Source organism: Aquarana catesbeiana, linkage group LG01, assembly GCF_042186555.1.
Source record: "Aquarana catesbeiana isolate 2022-GZ linkage group LG01, ASM4218655v1, whole genome shotgun sequence".
Taxonomy (NCBI): Eukaryota; Metazoa; Chordata; class Amphibia; order Anura; family Ranidae; genus Aquarana; species Aquarana catesbeiana.
This window is the reverse complement of record NC_133324.1, coordinates 294,955,401-294,976,305: the sequence shown is the minus strand read 5'-3', so window position 1 is coordinate 294,976,305 and position 20,905 is coordinate 294,955,401. Positions and strand designations below refer to the sequence as shown.

Here is a 20,905-nt window from a genome sequence, read left to right as displayed (position 1 = left end):
TAAATTTTTAATATTTTGTTGAGAATCTGGCAATAACTCCTGAAGTCTGGAACCCATGGACATTACCAAAGACTGATTTTCCTCCTTTCTGATGCTTTGCAATGCTCTTTGTTTGTGGGTCTTTTTGCCTTTAGTTTTGCCTATAGCAAGTGAAATGCATGCTCAATTGGGTTGAGATCAGGCGATTGATTCGGACATTGCAGAACATTCCACTTCTTTTCCTTCAAAAGCTCCTGGGTTGCTTTTGCAGTGTGTTTTGGATCATTATCCATCTGTACTGTGAAGCGCTGTCCAATCAACTTTGCTGCATTTGGCTGAATCTGGGCTGACAGTATATCTCTAAACACTGCAGAATTCATCCAGCTCCTTCTGTCACATTATCAATAAACACCAATGACCCAGTGCCCACTGGAAGCCATGCATGCCCATGCAATCACACTGCCTCCACCATGTTTTGCAGATGACATTGTGTGCTTTGGATCGTGAGCTGTTCCAAGCCTTCTCCACACTTTTTTCTTCCCGTCATTCTGGTACAAAATAATCTTAGTTTCAGCCGTCCAAAAATGCTTTTTACGGAACTGGTCTGGCTTTGTTTTTTTTTTTTTTTGTTTTTTTTTGGCAAAGTCTAATCTGAGTTTTCTATTCTTCAGGCTTATAAATGGTTTGCACCTTGTTGTGAACCCTCTGCATTTGCTTTTGTGAAGTCTTCTCTTTTTTTTTTTCTTTCAATAGATTTTTATTGGTTTTCAGTAATATAATAACAAGAATACAAGATCTAACTGGAGTAAGTATAACAGTGTTATCAGTTACAGTGACACTAGTAAAACTGTGATACAGGCGGTAAACTAAATATTGGAAACATTACATCGATTGTGAAGGTTCAGATTGTTGATCCTTTATACGATTTTATTTTTTCATGGAGTGCGGTAGATCTGGCCGATGGTAGCTAATTGGCCTGGCTCCCCTCTGGCACCCCATTGGGAGCCTACTGTGCCCAAGGGGGCCCAGTCTTGTCATCATAAAACGTGAGTTAGTTATACACACCTAAGGAGGAAAAGTCATTTCAGCTTTTGTATACCAGGAGGACCAAGGTGCCCACCTATTGAGGGCGTCTTGGAGACGACCCGAAGAGGACGCCACCATCTGCTCATATGTGGAATGTAGTTGGGTTAAGTCTATTATTTGAGCTATTGTGGGGGGATTGTTGTCTTTCCATTGTCTAGCGATTGTTAATCTGGCTGCCAGAAGCAAGCGGACAATAGTATCTTGTATTTTGGGAGGAACGCGGTCTATCCCTAGGGATAAAAGAGCCAAGGCTGGGTTTAGTGGGACCCGTTGAAAGGCAATATCAGAAATGATATCAAAGATTTTCAGCCAGTATTGGTTCAGTTTGGGGCACGTCCATAGAACATGCATAAGGTCTCCTAGTATACCGCAGTGCCTCCAACATCTGTCAGATATATGGCGATTGAATCTGGACAAGGAGGCAGGGGTATAGTACCACCTTAGAGTAATTTTGGCTGATAATTCCCACAATGTGGAACAACTTGAGGTTCTTTGTGTGGTTTTGCAGGCTTTGAGCCATTGAGTTGGAGTGAATGATTGTTGCAAGTCCGTTTCCCATTGGACATGAGAGGTGGTTTTAACGAAGGTTTGTTTCTGGTGGAGAATGTTATAAAATAACGTAATTCCCTTTCAAAGTGGAATGCTAGATGTTAGGTAGGACCAAGCTGATGCGTGGATCGAAGGTAGGGTGTTATGAAGCTTGGATAGACAATGGTGGATTTGTAAGTATTGGTAGAAGTCAGTTTGAGGAACGTTGAAGTCTTTTTGGATGGCACTGAAAGATTTAAGCGATCCTTGGGAGTATAGGTTGTGAATACATTTTATGCCTTTTGCAAGCCAGGAGTTAAGAGAAATTTGATTAATGAAGTGGTGTAAAGTCGTTAAGGGAATTTTCATGGGCATGGTTGGATAATTATGGGTCAGAAGATTCAGCCATGTTCCTGGTCGGGGGTAAGTGTGACGGAATCTTTGCTCCCGGTTGAGCTCTGAAGAGCCATAAATGTGTTGGACCATAGGAGCTGTAGGTGGACTCAATGGAGCCCCATATTGTGGTGGGAGAAGGGAGGAACCATTCTTTTAGTTGAATTAAAATAGAAGCCGAGAAGTAATCCTGAAAACCTATGTAACCTACCCCCCCATACATTCTTTGTTTGATTAGTTTGGCGTGAGAGCACCGGGATTTTTTCCCATTCCAGACATATCTGGATAGCATAGTTTGAAGGGATTTAAAGAAACTGGAAGGTATAGGAATGGGGAGAGTTGTGAATAAATATAGGATTTGAGGTAAATGAATGATTTTGAACGCGGCTAGCCTGCCCCACCAGGAAAACTCATATTTGGCCGTTTTGCACAGGTCATCTTGAATTTTGGTTCGAAGTGATATGTAGTTACGAGAGAATAGAGATGTAGTGGACCTAGTGCAATGGATACCCAGGTATGGTATACTATTGTCTGCCCAAGTGTATGGGTATTGCTGTTGCAGTAGATTTTGCATCACCGCATCTACTACTAAGTTGAGTATTTGAGATTTTGTTGGGTTAGCTTTGTAGTAGGAGACCTCTCTGAACCAGTGCAAAATTTTTTGGACTTCATGTAGGGAAAGTGAGGGATTGGTTAATATTAGGATTACATCGTCCGCGAATAGGCTTATTTTGTGGACTTTTTTTTCCTATGGTGATGCCAAATATTTTGGAGTTGGATCCAATGTGCTCAGCCAGGGGTTCTATCACAAGGTTAAAAATTAAGGGGGATAATGGGCATCCCTGTCTTGTTCCATTCGTTAATTTGGAATGGGGTGGATAGTAGATTTGAAGTGTAGACCCTGGCCAATGGATTAGTGTAGAGGGCCAGTATGGCTTGAAGGATGCATCCCTCGAATCTGAATTTACGGAGCACCATGGACAGGTAGGTCCAATTGACTATCTCTAATTGACCCTGGTGCTGAGTTATTTTGAAGAGACAGCAAATTTACACTGTTATACAAGCTGTACACTCACTACTTTACATTGTAGCAAAGTGTAATTTCTTCAGTGTTGTCACATGAAAAGATATTATAAAATATTTACAAAACAGTGTCCAGAACGGATTTTTCTCAGTTTTCAATCCAAAGTGTTAAAGTTTATTTGGGGTGTGAAGGGCCATAGACTAGTACATTCAACCTTATTTGCTCCCCGGGTAAAGGGAGGTCTCCGAGTGCCTGACTTTTTTGCATATTATAAGGCAGCTCAGCTGATGAAACTGTTGGTTGTGTACTCATGCCACGAGAGACCGTAATGGGTTCAGATGGAATGTCAGGCTGTCTCCTTCTTCAAAAATTGACTTTTTATTGTGGCGTCCCCTTAAAGATTGCACCTTGATAAGATCCCCCACCCTATCCCATTCGTTTGCTTTATGGGATCGTCTGCAACCTAACCGGTGCAGACTTCTGCATTCACTCCATTGGCACACATATTCCACAATCCTGACTTACCTCCCGGCATGGACCTAGGAGCATTTAAGTGGTGGATAAACAAGGGCCTATATCGTATCGGTCATTTCTTTACTCGAGGTCCCTTCACTCTCTCCCACTGTTCCTCGGCCTTGGAGATGCCTACTTCGGAAAGATTTCGTTTTTTTCAAATTGCTAATTTTTTACGTTCAAATCGGCTGGCAGGGGAACCCCCTTCTCTAAATGTTTATGAAAAATGGTGCACTAGGTATCAGGGCACTAGAGGAGGAACCTCCATGGTCTATGAGTCGCTGCTCGCTCCATCTCAGAAACAGCCATACATGCTGGCCTGGGGAAGAGATCTCAATTGCGACGATGACCTGGGCACCCAGGCTTCAGGCCTCCTATAAAAGGTATACTAAATTTCTCCCTTATAGAGGCTGGACTTAAAGTACTGACCAGATAGTACTCGGTCCCCACTCGCCTGGCCAGAATGTACACCACGGCGACTATGGAATGCTTTTCGGGGCCGTATGTTGCAGTGTTCTATGTTGCATATCTGGTGGGAACGCCCCAAAATTTGGGCTTTCTGGAATAGGGCGTTCTCAATGCTCCGCAAGGTGACGGGACTCCCTACTGAGCAGCAGCCAAACTTGGCTCTGCTCGGTGATTTGCCTACAGAGTGGTCACGTCCCTTGAAACGCCTAATTTACTTTATATTACTGGTGGCGAAAATCACTAAAGCAGGAGCATGGAGGACACCCTTAGTATCTTTTAGATGGCTTAAGCACAAAATATTGTGGATTATGATACATGAAAAAATTTCTAGCATCATCAATGATCAAAGCGCTCAGATTGTCCTTGGGAACCCTGCGCATCATATTCACGTACCTTTGTCCTTGACCCCGGGTACTATGCGGACACCGAGCTCCTCCCCTCCTACTATATTTACATCTCAGTCCTAGTTTTCCCTTTGTTTCAGGCATTCTCTTCCTATACCATTACTCCTTTTTTACTTTTCTCTTTTTTACTTTTTATCTCTATCCTCTTCTCCTTTTCCTCACTTCTCGCAACTCTTAGGAAACTCTCTGATGGTTAAACTATGAGGTTTTATTGTTATATGATTAATGGTTACTTTATTGTTTTTTGGTTGTGGAAATGACGTAATAATGTCACTGTTATAGTAACCTTTATATCGTACCAATAAAAATGTATTGAACCTAAAATATTTACAAAAATGAGATGGGTGTACTCACTTTTGTGAGAATATAATAAATAAATATATATAAATATATATATATATATATATATATATATATATATATATATATATATATATATATATATATATATATATTTATAGTTATTGTTGAGTCACTTAGCCTTGTTCCTTCGTCGGAGATATGGCTTTTTGGCTACTATTCTTCAATGAAAGCTACTTCTGGGCAGACCTCTCCAAACAGTAGATAGGTGTACCTGGGTCCCACTGGTTTCCGCCAGTTCTGTGCTGATGGCACTGCTATACATCTTCCGTCAAAGGAAAGTAAGCATGATGTGTCTTTCACCTGCTGCATTAAGTTTCCTTGGCTAACCACTTCATCTACTTTCCTCAACATTGCCCGTTTCTATGTGCTTCTTGAACAGCACTTCTTGAAACCCCAGTCTGCTTTGAAATCATTGCCTGGGAGAGACCTTGCTGATGCAGTATAACTACCTTGTGTCTTTTTGCTGTTCTCAGTCTTGCCATGGTGTATGACCTGTGACATGAAACTGTCTTCCACAACCTCACGTTATTGGTTGTTTGGCTGTTCCTCACCCAGTTTTACAACTCCTACCCATCAGTTTCTGTTTAAGTTAATGACTGTTTGAACCTACATATGAAATTGATGACCATTGGTACCAGCTTGGTATAATTGGTAAATCATACACCTGACTCTAATGGCCCATACACACGATCCGAATATCGTACGACCGATCGTACGACCGTTCTCGCTTCATAGTCGCAAGTAGAAATTGAATAGCTAAATAAAGTCACGAAAATTCTCGTACGACAGACAAAAGAAAAATTGGAAGTGATGTCATGTGTTGTAATGTATTTGTATTGTATTATCCGACGACAACTATACTGACTAAACGAATATTGTACGATCTGGAATCGTACAAGGAAATTTTTCGGGTATGTCCGATCGAATATCGGATGAACGGTCGTGATCGGCTGTCGAAAGCAGTGTACATACGATCCGAATATCGTACGATCCTTCCTCGGACGACCGTTTTCGTACGATATTCGGATCGTGTGTACGGGCCATTAGGCTTCATGTACACTACATTTACCACTGCCGCGAGAAAACACAACGCAATTTGTAGCCAGCGGTCAAAACGTTCCTATCCTGAAAGCAATTCTTTCACGTTCAGGAGAGGGAGGTTGAAGCTCCCCTAACCGCAGCAGCTGCTAAAAGCCTATGCGTACATTGACACATAGGCTTTTATGGAGTTGAGTTTAGGAGCTTCAGCAAAAAAGTTAAGGAGCTACTAGTGTACATGAAACCTAATCCTACAAAATTCACGACTGTGCAATTGTACAAAGTGTGACCCTGTAAGAAATGATGCTGGTTTAAAGCCAAAATGGTAGTCATACCAAATATTGATTTGATGTAGATTTTTCTTCTGTTTGTTCACTTTGCATTTTGTAAATTGATAAAAAATAAACAATTAAAATATATATTCTTGAAAGCATTCTTACTTTACATAATTTCTTCACACCTGCCTAAAACTTTTGCACAGTATTGTATATTGATATATATACACATTTATTTTTAAACACATCACAGGTCACCTTATTCTAGGGTTGAAACAACTAACTGACATATTCGATTATGAAAATAGTCATCAACTATTTTCATAATCGATTAGTTGGTCAGCTGATTGGTTGGTCTGCATATAGAATGTATTACTTTTTTATATATCAGAATATACAGTGCAGCGCACATACAGTGGGGAAAAAAGTATTTGATCCCCTGCTCATTTTGTGCGTTTACCCTCTGAAAAAAGAAATGATCAGTCTATAATTTTAATCGTAGGTTTATTTTAACAGTGAGAGAATAACAACCAAAAAAATCCAGAAAAACGCATTTCAAAAAAAGTTATTAATTGATTTGCATTTTAATGAGTGAAATAAGTAATTGATCCCCTATCAATCAGCAAGATTTCTGGCTCCCAGGTGTCTTCTATACAGGTAACAAGCTGAGATTAGGAGCACTCCCTTAAAGGGAGTGCTCCTAATCTCAGCTTGTTACCTGTATAAAAGACACCTGTTCACAGAAGCAATCAGATTCCAATCTCTCCACCATAGTCAAGACCAAAGAGCTGTCCAAGGATGTCGGACAAGATTGTAGACCTACACAAGGCTGGAATAGGCTACAAGACCATCGCCAAGCAGCTTGGTGAGAGGTTGACAACAGTTAGTGCGATTATTAGCAAATGGAAGAAACACAAAATAACTGTCAATCTCCCTCGGTCTGGGGCTCCATGCAAGATCTCACCTCGTGGAGTTTCAATGATCATGAGAACAGTGAGGAATCAGCCCAGGACTACACGGGAGAATCTGATCAATGATCTCAAGGCAGCTGGGACCATAGTCACCAAGAAAACAATCGGTAACACACTACGCTGTGCAAGACTGAAATCCTGCAGTGCCCACAAGGTCCCCCTGCTCAAGAATGTACAGGTCCATCTGAAGTTTGCTAATGAACATCTGAATGATTCAGAGAAGAACTGGGTGAAAGTGTTGTGGTTAGATGAGACCAAAATCGAGCTCTTTGGCATCAACTCAGCTCGCTGTGTTTGGAGGAGGAGGAGTGCTGCCTATAACCCCAAGAACACTATTCCCACCGTCAAAAATGGAGGTGGAAACATTATGCTTTGGGGCTGTTTTTCAGGGGGACAGGACAACTTCACCGCATCAAAATGGACAATGCACGGGACCATGCACCGTCAAATCTCAGGTGAGAATCTCCTTCCCTCAGCCAGGGTATTGAAAATGGGTCGCGGGTGGGTATTCAAACATGACAATGACCCAAAACCGACGGGCAAGGCAACAAAGGAGTGGTTCAAGAAGAAGCACATTGCTTACTGGGCACTTAAACGCCCCTCCTGCACAGATCAATTTTCAGCTTTCAGCGCTCTCACACTTTGAATTACTCAGTCATGCAACAATGTACCCAAATTATTTTTTTGTCCTTTTTGTTCTTACAAATAGAGCTTTCATTTGGTGGTATTTGATCACTTCTGGTTTTTTATTTTTTGCGCTTTAAATGAAAAAACACTGAAAATTTTGAAAAAAAACAAAACAGATTTTTCTTTGTTTCTATGAAAAAATTTAGCAAATTAGCAATTTTTCTTTATAAATGTTGGCCACAATTTATACTGCTACATATCTTTGGTATAAATAACCCAAATTAGTGGATATTATGTGGTCTGTGTGAAAGAGTCTACAAGCTATGGTGCAAATAAAATAAAAAATTGATCATATCTGATGTACTGGCGGCCTATCTCATTTCTTGAGACCCTAACAAGCCAGGAAAGAACAAATGCCCCCCAAGATGACCCCTTTTTGGAAAGTAGACATTCCAAGGTATTTAGTAAGAGGCATGGGGAGGTATTTGAAGTTGTCATTTTTTGCGAAGGGGTGAAATAATTATTTCATTCATTAAAATGCAATTCAATTTATAACTTTTTTGAAATGCGTTTTTCTGGATTTTTTTTTATTCTGTCTCTCACTGTTAAAATAAACCTACCATTAAAATTATAGACTGATCATTTCATTGTCAGTGGGCAAATTTACAAAATCAGCAGGGTATCAAATACTTTTTTCCCTCACTGTACAGCTCAGTACACTGTTCATACATGTCAGTAAGTGCCTGAGAATTTGTGAATGTGTGCAGAGCAATGCCTCATGGGACATTTTGTCCCGGGCTGGGGCTATTACTGGGGGTGTGTGGAAGCAATCGGAAGGCAGCTACCTGAATACTTCCATATGACAGGCAGGAGTCTGCTTGTCAGATTTACACACAACCCCGATGGCTGCAGAACTTGGTTTACCCCTTATAGTAGCGATTGTTTTTGTACCGTAAAATGGCAAATTTTTTGTTAACCCCATCATGGCAGGTAATATATAAAAAAAAGCATGGTGCTGCTACTAAAATGTCTTATGCTGGCCATATATGTATCGATTTTTTGACGAGAATATTCGCAAGAATATTCGTACGAAAATTCTTTGTGCATTCGAAGAAAGAGCGAATGTTGTTCGAAAATGTCTCTTGCTTTTAACATTCAATTTTAAAATCAATGTAAATTATGAACAAAAACCACTTACACTGTCTGAAAAATTAGCTTGATCGACAAAAGTTTTCTATTCTGCTACTTAGAATTTTCTCATCTCCGTTGTTGAAAACGAACGCCGTTTTGACCTCACTAATGATTAGAAAATCGAACGAGCGTTCTTAAAATGAAAATTTTCAAATGAAAGATTTGTTTGTGTATAGCCAGCATAAGTGACAGCAGGCAGAGGTAGCTTGTATCAAGCCCATGACAAGGGAGTTCGTCATGAATAATATTAGAATACAATTGGTCTGAAAATCTTCAAAAAACAGTGTTTTAGGTCTTTAAAAAAAAAAAAAAAAAATCTTAATTTTTTAAATAAAAATTTGGATCTCTGAGACTGATGGTCTGTACCAGATTTAATAGTACATGCTATACATCTCTTCTGTCTATTATTCGCAGAGTGGATTAGAGATTGTGTTACCTAACCATATAGCTAGTTCTTTATATTTACCATTGCACATGGATATTCAAGAATAAAATTGTCTTTTTTTAAAAAAAACTTTACATATTAACTAAATTATACACCACACTTTGAGGTTTTTATCTAATTGAAACAATTGGCCAACTAATCAATTATGAAAATAATCATTAGTTGCAGCCCTAACTTATTCCCAAAGGTAGAAAGTGAATATTATTACTCTTTTACTTTTGATATCTGCTGGGGGAGGGGATTTATATTTGTGGTTTTACCCACAGTGGGATTAGACTTTAAATAGCAAACTAATCCATGAACCTTGTAAGGAATTCCAAATTTTTTCATACAGTTTCATTTTCTCTCTTCAGTGATTTTCAGCTTGTTTACATTTTAGCTATTGGTTCCTTCACAGAGAAGCAGCTGGAACTGGTCATGGTTGCTACTATTTTAAAATGTCATGCAGAACATGTGTAATTGGAGTTCAGCATGCAAGTACATGCAAAGTTCCCAGAATAATTGGAACAGGAGAGAACATCCTCTTCTGATTTGTGTTGTCGTTTGGAGCCAATATGTGATCATTACACAAGCTTTGTGACCCTTTGCAGCAGAGCATGATCAGCCTAAATCAATATTCCTCACACAATCTCTTCATACTCACAGCAACACTAGCACAAATAAGAGAAATAAGAGCCCTTACCAACATTTTCCTTTTCCGCTTCAGCAGTACATGATCTACAAGACAAAGAACAAAAAGTTTCAGCTTGATGCCACAGATTCCTTCCAGTAATGTTTATTAAATAAATGCTGCATTTACACATTTAGCAACAGAGGAGGCTTTACATTCTTTTTGGAATTGCTTCTGCCCCAACAGAAATTTCATTGTTAGTTTAGGATCCTTGTGTGTGTGGGCACCAATTTCACTTTGAGCTATTGATCTCTGTAAACAGAAATACGATAAGAGACTATATGACACTACGTAACACCTGTATACAATGTTGTACATTTATATACACATACACACACACACACACACTAGATATATATTATATATTTTTTTATTATTATTTATAAGGAGCTGCACGATTAATTGTTAAAGAATCGAGATCGCGATTCAACCCCCCTCGTGATCTTAAAACAGCATTACCTTGATTCGGTGCAGAGAGTTCCCTGCTCACTGCTGACAGCTGTCAAAAAAAAAACAGGCAGCCTGCCAAGTTTATCACAGCATTGCTTAGGAGGAGATAAAGAGAAACATTGTATCATTTGGTTCTTATAGATCAAAGGAATTGACTCCTGTCTGTAAATGAGATCAGATTAACCACTTAAAGACTAAACCTTTTTCTGACACTTGTTGCTTACAAGTTAAAATCAGTATTTTTTTGCTATTTTTTTCTAAATTACTTAGAACCCCCAAACATTATATATATATATTTTTAGCAGAGACCCTAGAGAATAAAATGGCAGTTGTTGCAATATTTTATGTCACATTGTATTTGCGCAGCAGTCTTTCAAATGCAATTTTGGGAAAAATATACTTTTATGAATCTCACTGACATCTAGGAGGGACACTGACACTGCAGCTTTTATTAAAGTGGTTGTAATCCCTATTCATGAAAACTGACCTGAGCACATACAGTATATCTGTAGTGTTTACTTATCTTTCTCCAAAGCTCTAAGTTCTGTGCTTTTCTGCTGCTTCGTTCCTCTGTTACCAGCATGCCAACATCTGACAAGTGCTCTGACACAGAAGATAAAAGCAGCTGGAAATTTGTGTCGGGGAGGTAACTTATGCCTCGTTTCCACTGAGCGGATCGGTTCGGTACGATACACTATTTTGGGTGTTTCCATTATGAAAGCGGCCCATACAACGAACCGAACCGTTCCATTCAGGGTCCTGCTTCAGATGTGGGGCCATAGAAAATGGAATGGTTCAATTAGGGCGGAGCTACGATACATTACACTGATTGGTGGACGTGTGACGCCATAACAGCATTTTTTCTAAACCCACGTATGGCCCCTGTCGGTCCGACTTGCAGTGGAAACGCTCGCCTGAATAGGCCGGACCATTCTAGGCCTTCCAAACTGATCCGACCCAAAACGATCCGCTCGGTGGAAACAAGGCATAAGAGATGGATAAGCAGAGAGCTTGTCTATTCACAGTACAGCTTTAAGTTTCCTTTGCCTATTTGGGGGGGGGGTACGCTTTTCCTCCAATCAGCTGTCAAACAGTGTATGCCCAGACTCCACACCCACTGCTGAAACAGGAAAAAAGATGTCCAATACCATGTGCACCTTCTAAAGAGTATAGAAAGCTGAAGCAGGTATACGAAGACTGCCAGTCGTTTTGAAAAAGCTAATGTACAACAAAAAGCTGTTTGCTTACAGAAAAGCTTGATTTTTGTGAAAAATACTTTGCCAAATGTTTTCAGTGTTTATAGTATACCTGAAAAGGATGTTTTTTTAACTAAATTGGAGTTACATAGTTGGTAAGCTTGAATAAAGAAAGCGGTCCATCCAGTTCAACCTGAGAATTTGTGTGTGTGATTACTGTTTTCCAAATCACTGTACATTGTGTTCATTAAGAAACATATACATTTTTTTTTAACTTATCTATTAGGGGTGCGCATCTTCACTGGTCTCACAATTCAATTACAATTATCCTGTCCATGATTCGATTAGATTCCGTGATGCATCATGATTACTGAGCATGGTTAAAAACATTTTATCCAAAAATCCAAGCAGTCAGAAAAACAAAACTTTTCTCCAGTGGCAGAGGGATGGTGGGGTCAGGGGCAGAGGGACGGTGGGGCCAGGGGCAGAGGGACGGTGGGGCCAGGGGCAGAGGGACGGTGGGATCAGGGGCAGAGGGACGGTGGGATCAGAGGCAGAGGGACGGTGGGATCAGAGGCAGAGGGGTGGTGGGATCAGGCAGATGTATGGTGGGATCAGAGGGATCAGGAAGAGGGGTGGTGGGATCAGGGGCAGAGGGATGGATAGATGGGATCAGGCAGACGGATGGTGGGATCAGAGGCAGAGGGGTGGTGGTATCAGAGGCAGAGGGATCATGGTAGTGGAGGAATGGGATCAGTGACAGTGGCACTCAGGGTACAGGCATATATAGCAGAAAAACACACTGCTGCTGGGAGGACAGGATTGATAAAAATCCGCAGCTGACAAACAGCCCTGTGAAGTTAATTGTACTGGTTAAGTGCTGAGAGTTCAGCTCTTCCCTGTTGCACATTCCAGCATACTAGGAGTTAACAAATTAATTATGTTAATATGTACTGTGTCTTATTGAATCCCGTGTTATAGTACATTATGTGCCCCACTGTACATGCCTTTTAAAAAATATGTAGCTACATACTGCATTTCAGACTGTCCCTCCTCTCTCATATGACTGACTGCCCGGCTCGCCGCTTGCTGCTCTCCTCACATCAGCGGAGGATTCTCAGATCAGCGGGCCAGATTGTAGCTACATATGTTTTAAAAAGCATTGTACAGTGGGGCACTTAATGTACTATAAGAGCCCTTTAACACCAAGCCACCCCGGGCATCAGGGGTAAAGCAGCGCTATTTTTAGCGGCACTATTCGGCCGCTAGTAGCCAAAAATGGGGTTGAATCCGCCCGCAAAACGCAGCCGGAGTGGCGTTTTGCCGGCGGTATCACAGTACTGCCCCATTGATTTCAATAGGGAGCAGCGGTGGAGGAGCGGTGCGTTCACCGCTCCTTCACCGCTCCAAAGAAGACGCCCTGCCAGAGCACCGCTCCAGTGTGAAAGCCCTCGGGCTTTCACACTAGAGTGCATGGAGCAGCTGTTTTAAGGTGTTTTGAAGGCGCTATTTTTAACTCTATAGCGCCTGCAAAACACTGCAGTGTGAAAGGGGTCTTAGAGGGGATTTAATAAGACACAGTTAGTTTAAAACTTGTAAGTGGAGTATGATGGGAGCGCTCTCCCAGGAGGAGCGGGGCATGTCAGGATGACGTGACCCACCAATCGATTATGCCAGTCGTAGCATCGATGACACCCGAATCGCGATGCATCGATGCTATATTTATATCAACACCCCTATTATCTATACTCTCCACTGACACCACCAACTGTGGATGGGTGCTGCACATTCTCACTGCTTTAACAGAACCCTTTACGTCTGAACCCCTGAACGGTTTCTTGTCCAACTTCATTGTGTGGCTGTGTGTTTTCTTTTGAGACCTAAGAGTAAAAAGTTTCTTCCCAACACCAATGATAAATGTTTGGTGTGAAATTTTGCAAAACTGTGCTCACTTCCGCCTTTGCTGTCTCAGTTTTTTGTGCCTCCCCCCTCCCAGTTCACCCCTCTCACCAGCTTTGCAGAGGTCCTTGTATTTAGGGCCAGTTCATACCATAGAAATGCAGTCCAGATGCACTCCGGATACTTTTCTGCACGCGTGATTTCGATGCAGTCCAGTGCCTGAGGAAGAAGTACGCATGCTCTGAACGTGTGCATTGCCCTACATCATCCTGTACCCGACCATCTGTCATCAGTGACGTCCCGCTGACGACTTCCTGCTGCACTCTCCACATCCAGCCCGAGACACTGCAAACCACCGGCACCGCTGAGTACGATGGAACTGCGCTGCCTGTGAGGTTGCCCTGGACTCTTGAGACACCCTTGTTACAGACGTGCCTTAACACTACCACTGTCTAGTGAGTGCAAAATCTTATGATTATATCGTGCTTTGTCTAATCTCTACACTTAGATTGGCGCTGCTCTTTTTGTTTTCAGTGCATTTTTCCCCCCTCTTATTTTTAACCTAAAAATCGCATTCCAGTACAGTCCAGTGAAGAAAAAATGCAGCATGTTCTACTTTTTTTTACTGGAACGCACTGGTGTGAACTATGCCATTAAAAACCATATAACCTACTATCCATGCGTTTTCGATGCAAAAAAAAAAAAAAACACACACGGGACTGCATGTGGTGTGAGCTGGCCCCAAGTGTGCAGCAACGTTTCCATAAATCAGTTAAGCAGCAGCCCGTCGGTAGTTGAGTAAATGTACTTCATTATTTTAACCATTCTGAAGTCCTGTAACTGCAGCCTATCAGGAAAGGGCTATCACACAACAGTATAACAACCTCCTCTGGTTGGCTGCAGGTCCAGACTATCTGAATAGTTACAAGATAAATGATGGAGTACGCTTACTGAACTGATGAGTAGTTGCAGATTAACTAATTTTGGCTGTCATTTCCCCTGCTCTGCACCCACTGTGCAGAATTGCAACATCGAGCAGTGTTGTGGGACAAGGTTTGGATCTACAGCACTGCAGATTGGCATCAAAATCCAGGACAGTCCAGCAGAGTCCGGGACTGTTTGGAGGTATGCCAAAGTCACTCAGAGAAGTGCAAAAGGTATGAGACCAGTGGGGACTCTCATCCCTCTGGTGAGTAACCACAGGCACCAATGAGATTTTTAGTGGTTTTTGAGGAAGCCCTTCTCCCACTAACCACTAGTTTACAGTATGTTCCGTCCAAAATTATGGAGTTTCATTTTATGATTACTACTGGAAATAATCTTGACCAGGGGTGTTTAAAAAAAAAAAAAAAGAAGTTTTACGTGGCTGTCAAAGATAACTTAAATATGAAATGTTTCATTTCAGGATTTTATGTGTGGTAAAAAGGTTGAGAAAAGCTGCTGTGGAATGTAAATTCCATTTTGGTTTGTGCAGGTTTCTTCATATCATCCAATTCAATTGTTATTTATCAGGAAGTGTTATGAATATATACTGTGCCATGATGCAACACGTAAAAGTCAATACAGGGACCAAATTAGCAGTGAGCATGTGAAATCTGCATTTAAAATTGATGCGGGCTAGTATAAATTTGTACAGGGACAGGACTTTTGTCTGTCAACAAAATACAGCATTCCTAATCCAATGGTTAGACCCGATATTGTTCAGCATACTTTTCTGACCATCAGTAGTGAAATCTATAATATTTCCTATGAAGAAAAGTCAACATTAAATAGATTTAAAAAGGGTAGAGTCATCTTGTATGTAACAAAGGCAGAAGTAAACATTTGGACAAAGCAGCTGACATTTAAAATCGTACGTGCTTCACTTGAGAGCAGAATATAAAACTTCAAATTTCAGCATGACAGAAAGTCACAATCCGTATCAGATAACAATCCAACACAAACTTCATTTCATTGACGTAAATTCAGTCATGTGTCTAGAAAAAAAAAATGAAGCCACTGCCGCCCTTGTTCCAGCCAATGGGAAGAGGGGGTGTGAGAGGGGTGTGAATGTAATGTTCTCATTTGTAGTTATGTAATAATCTGGCACAGGCTTTAATGCTGCAATTGCTTAAATAAAAGACAAAAGCAGCTAGAAAACAACTTTTGTAAAGTTTTGTAACATTCATCAATGCAGCTTAATAATTAAAAAAAATAAAACAAAAAAAGTAATTGTTTCTTCAGCTGCATCACATTTGTTATAGAATTGTCAAACTGACAACACAGAGACTAGAGATTTTATACCGAATTCAGGAAATTCACCATTATGAGTGATCGTGGGAGGAAGACAATACTACACAGAATGTCAATGTGACATTTTGGACATTGTTACCTGCAGATGTCCCTGCAGCAGTTAGTTTTCTTATGGGAGTCAAAGACATATCCATGTAAACTTTGAATTAAAAAGGAAAGTAAGCTGGCAAACTATATATTCACAGCTCATTAAAGCAAGCCAAAAAACAAAAATAGCTATTTTAGAATATCTGTTCATTTTAGCTCTTGCAGAATTCTGCCAAATGCTTGCTCTTGCCTCTTTATTACACGGACTGCCCATCAACACATTGTTTTTGGAGTTAGTTTATGGGAAAAAGCTTTAGGCTCCATGCACACTATTTTTAAGCTAAAAAAAAAAAAGGAGCTTTTTGTAGTAGCGTTTTAGGAGCATTAGCATTTTATTGCTATTTTTGCAGTAAAAGGAAATAAAAAGCTCAAAAAACGCTGTTAGTACAGTTTAGGAGCGTTTCTGCTGGGATAAATGCTCCAGGAATCTATAAAAAAAAAAAAAAAAAAAACTTTTTTTTTTCTGCTCCTAGACGCTGAAGCTCAAAAACGCTAATAGCCTAAAGTAGTGCACATGGGAAAACAGGATAACACTATTTAGCTTCTAGGAGCAGAAAAAAAAATGCTAATGTGCATGGAGCCTTACCAGCATTCAAAAAAAATGTCACCATGTTCTAACCTTAGAATTTGCTTGTTTAACTTTTTTCTAATTATGAATGTTATTAGTGCTGGAGAAATCTCAGAAGCAAAGTGGCCAGTACCCCTGAAACAGATGAAAAATCGATCTATTTATTGTATAAACCTTTTCAATCTGTTGATCAATGGGAGCTCCTTTTCAATGGCAATATTTACCAACTCATATACACCAGTGCTAAACTAAAAGAGTGTATTATACATCATTTACTTTACATTCCCCCAATCCCAAAATTATGCATATAAGAAATATATATAAGAAAGAAGGTGATGTATGATACACTATTTTGGGACGCCTGCCTTTACACGCACGTGAACTTTAACGGTATCCCAGTCCATAGGGTTCAGTTTTGAGTTGGCCCACCCTTTGCAGCTATAACAGCTTTAACGCTTCTGGGAAGGCTGTCCACAAGGTTTAGGAGTGTGTCTATGGGAGTGTTTGACCATTCTTCCAGAAACACATTTATGAGGTCAGGCACTGAGGTGAACGAGAAGGCCTGGCTCACAGTCTCTGCTTGGCTCCTGCTGCTGTCAATCAAATCCTGTGAGGGAAGGGCTGAGCCACTCTGTGTGTGTCTATGGATGCACACAGTCTGACTCGCACAAGAGCTCCCCATAGCAACTGACTTACTATGGGGGGCATTTGCAGAAGGGAGTGGCAGAGCACTATTGAAGAACACAGAAGGAGGCGGCATGAGATCATCTGAGCAATTCCACTGCACAGAGAAGGCAAGTATAATTTTTTTTTTTTATTATAGGAAAAAAATAGCCTTCATAACCACTTGAAGTGACAGGTTCCTGAATTTAAAACTGTAAATAAAATTTAAAAAAAGAACCCTTTGTCTTTTAAGGGTTAAGTAATAATGACTAGCCAAATCAAGCTTGGGATTTTTCTTTTCTTTTTTGTAATGTATGGCTACCAATAGCATTGTGTCTTTTTAACAGAGACCGTATAACGATTATGGTTTTCAGTCAAACAGACCATATCTGGCAGATCAATTGCGGAGCAATTATTAAATCATACCTGTGCCTGCGTGGGTTTCCTCCAAATACTCCAGTTTCCTCCCACACTCCAAAGACATGCCTGGTAGGCTGGTTGGCTCCTTTCTAAATTGGCCGTAGTATGTGTAAGAAAGAGTATGTGAATTAGGGGCCTTAGATTGTAAGCTCCTTGAGGGCATATACTAATGTGTACGTGCAATATGTACAGTGCCTTGAAAAATTATTTATACCCCTTGAAATTTTCCATTTTACCACAGATTCTCAATTGGATTTAGGTCTGGACCTTGACTGGGCCATTCTAACACATTAAAGGGGTTGTAAAGATGTTTTTTTTTTTTTTTAAAATAACAAACATGTTATACTTACCTTCACTGTGCAGCTCGTTCTGCACAGAGTGGCCCCGAACCTGGTCTTCTGGGGTCCCTCGGCGGCTGTTTCAGCTCCTCCCCGCAAGCATTTACCACCTTCATGCGAGCTCCCTCGCACGGTGGTGAGTGCTTGCGGGCGCGCTCCCGTGATACAGCCGGCGGCTATAGCCGCTCGCTGTATCACTCGGCCCCGCCCCCCGGCGCGCCGCGTCATCGGATGTGATTGACAGCAGCGCGAGCCAATGGCTGCGCTGCTTTCAATCCATCCACTGCAGCCAATCAGCGACCAGGCTGAGCTGCAATGAAGCTGACGAGGACGAGGAGCGAAGATTCGAGGCGTCAGGTAAGTAAAACGGGGGGGCTGGGGGCGGCGGTACTGTCAAAAGTTTTTTCACCTTAATGCATAGAATGCATTAAGGTGAAAAAATTTTTACCTTTACAACCCCTTTAATATGTTTTGATTTAAAACCATTCCATTGTAGGTCTGGCTGTATGTTTAGGGTCGTTGTCCTGTTGGAAGGTGAACATCTGCCCCAGTCTCAAGTCTTTTGCAGACTAACAGGTTTTCTTCTAAGAATGCCCTGTATTGGCTCCATCCATCTTCCCATCAACTCTGACCAGCTTCCCTATCCCTGCTGACAAAAAGCATCCCCACAACATGATGCTGCCACCATGTTTCATGGTGGGGATGGTATGTTTAGGGAGATGTGCGGTTTTCGTTTTCCACCACACATAGCGTTTTGCTTTTAGGCCAAAAAGTTACATTTTGGTCTCATCTGACCCGAGCACCTTCTTCCAAATGTTTGCTCTGTCCCCCACATGGCTTCTTGCAAACTGCAAACAGGACTTCCTCTGGCTTTCTTTCAACAAAGCAGTCGGATGATTTTCCTCCGCTGGCTTTGGCACCACCATCTATCCTTTCTTCCTGGTCCTGAACAGGAACAGCTGTATTCATACGGAGATTAAATTACACACAGGTGGATGCTATTTACTAATTAGGTGACTTCTGAAGGCAATTGGTTCCACTAGATTTTAGTTAGGGGTATTGGAGTAAAGGGGCCTGAATACAAATGCACGCCACACTTTTCACATATTTATTTGTAAAAAAAAAAAAAAATTAAAACCCATTTATCATTTTCCTTCCACTTCACAATTATGTGCCACTTTGTGTTGGTCTATCACATAAAAACCAATAAAAATACATTTATGTTTTCGGTTGTAACATAACAAAATGTGGAAAATTTCAAGGGGTGTGAATACTTTTTTTTAAGGCACTGTATGTAGAGCGCTGCATAAACTGATGGTGCTAAATAAGTACCTAGAATAAATAAATACACAGTGATGCTTCATTTCCCATCCACTATATTTTTCCCTGAAGTCTATACCCTCAAGAACACCGACATGTAGCCTGATGTTTCTCCTTTTAAAAGAACGCCAGCTGTTGAACATTAACAGTTTTAGCCCATGAGCATTTTGAGAGTTTATAGCTCAGTTTTAAAGAATATAATGCATGTGTTCTTGACAAATGTCTTCTGACAATGTGCATCCTCCTCACCCTAATGGCAAAAGTCTGAAAGCTTGAAGAGATTTAAATTATTTGAAAGTGACCGACTCACTGAATTTGAGTCGGTCTAAACCTCATTTTTCCAAGCAATCCTGGCAAACTGTATATAATTGTACAGACAATTAACTTTCCATAAGTGATGCCAAACCAATACAGCTTGTTTAGGACTTGCTGGATAGTGAGAGCAGATCAAAATGTCCGCTAAACTGGCAGATATTTAATGAACCTATTATCTCATACACATGATGAGAATGTTCAGATGAATGATCGTCCGCTTTTTTTTTTTTGCATGCGTATTGAAAATGAAGGGGTTGAATAATTTACAAAAATTCTCGGACATCAGAAAACAATTTTGGAAATATTGTATTGTATTCTTTTGTTTATGAGCATGCGTGGTCTTACTCTTCCGATCTTTTTCAAACGAATACTGTACTGATTAGATGAAAATCGTACAATCGGTTTTCTCATTGTGTTCTGGACTTAACAGTGGAAAACCATTCTGAGATGACTGATGTTATCAAGGCGAGTGATCACAGAGTATGCAGGCTAAACAGCCACAGTAACGGCACAATCAGATATACCAGATATATTCGGGAAAATTTTTTCAAATCTCCAACAAGGTTTTAAATGTATTTTTGAATGCGGGCATGAATTACATTCATTTGCAAAGCTTGTATCTTGATTCCCAGCACCATCAATGCAGTAAAGTCTTTTTGACTTACAGTTCTGCCTCTCCAATCGAGAAGACTGATGTACAGACATCAGGAGGCTAGTATAAAGATTAAATGGTGTGTGATTTCTATTAAAAAAAAAAAGCTGAGGCTTATGGACACCGCTATCCTGGGAAAGATCCCCTAGATGCAGTATAGTGTTGTTTGTCAAATATGTCTAGAAATATATATCTCTATAAATAATTACATTAATGTATTTATACTGCAACTCACATTACAATAATTTTCTGTGGCTGAAAGTGAGATTAGTTGCCATACTTAAACTAATGTAGTCCTTACAGAATGGACTATATAGTACTGTACAGCTATGGATCATCATCATACAAAATAGTTAAACCTTTTAGCTAGCTCCATGAAACCTTTGCTTATTATTTAAAACAAGTTCTTTTTGGTTGTGGGGTTGACAGACTAGAAACTCCCCAAACAACTTAGTCCTTACAGTGCCTCGGGCTGCTTCTTAACTTTATAAAACAAATGTATTTTCCACTGAACTATCCAAATAAAAAAATTAAAAAAATACATAGTCTTACTGTGAATTGAACGTGGGTTGATGTTACCGCTGCTGTAAAGGATAGTATAATTCACAGAAAATTGTAGAGCTTACTACACAGCCTCAAGCATCATGCATATATAAAGGCTAGTATATACTCCAAGGATATTCCCAATATTATGTAAAATGCTCAAAAACGTACAATTAGGACAATGGAC

The 20,905-nt window shown here is 40.5% G+C and overlaps 1 protein-coding gene across 1 annotated transcript in view; it reads right to left on the bottom strand.

Moving 5' to 3' along the window:
- Positions 1-20,905, bottom strand: part of PRODH (proline dehydrogenase 1) — a 227,899-nt gene that overhangs the window by 149,938 nt on the left and 57,056 nt on the right. Inside the window, exon 3 of the mRNA XM_073629331.1 lies at positions 9,988-10,022. Within this exon, the coding sequence (XP_073485432.1) occupies positions 9,988-10,022 (35 nt within the window). The remainder of the gene's footprint in view (positions 1-9,987; positions 10,023-20,905) is intronic.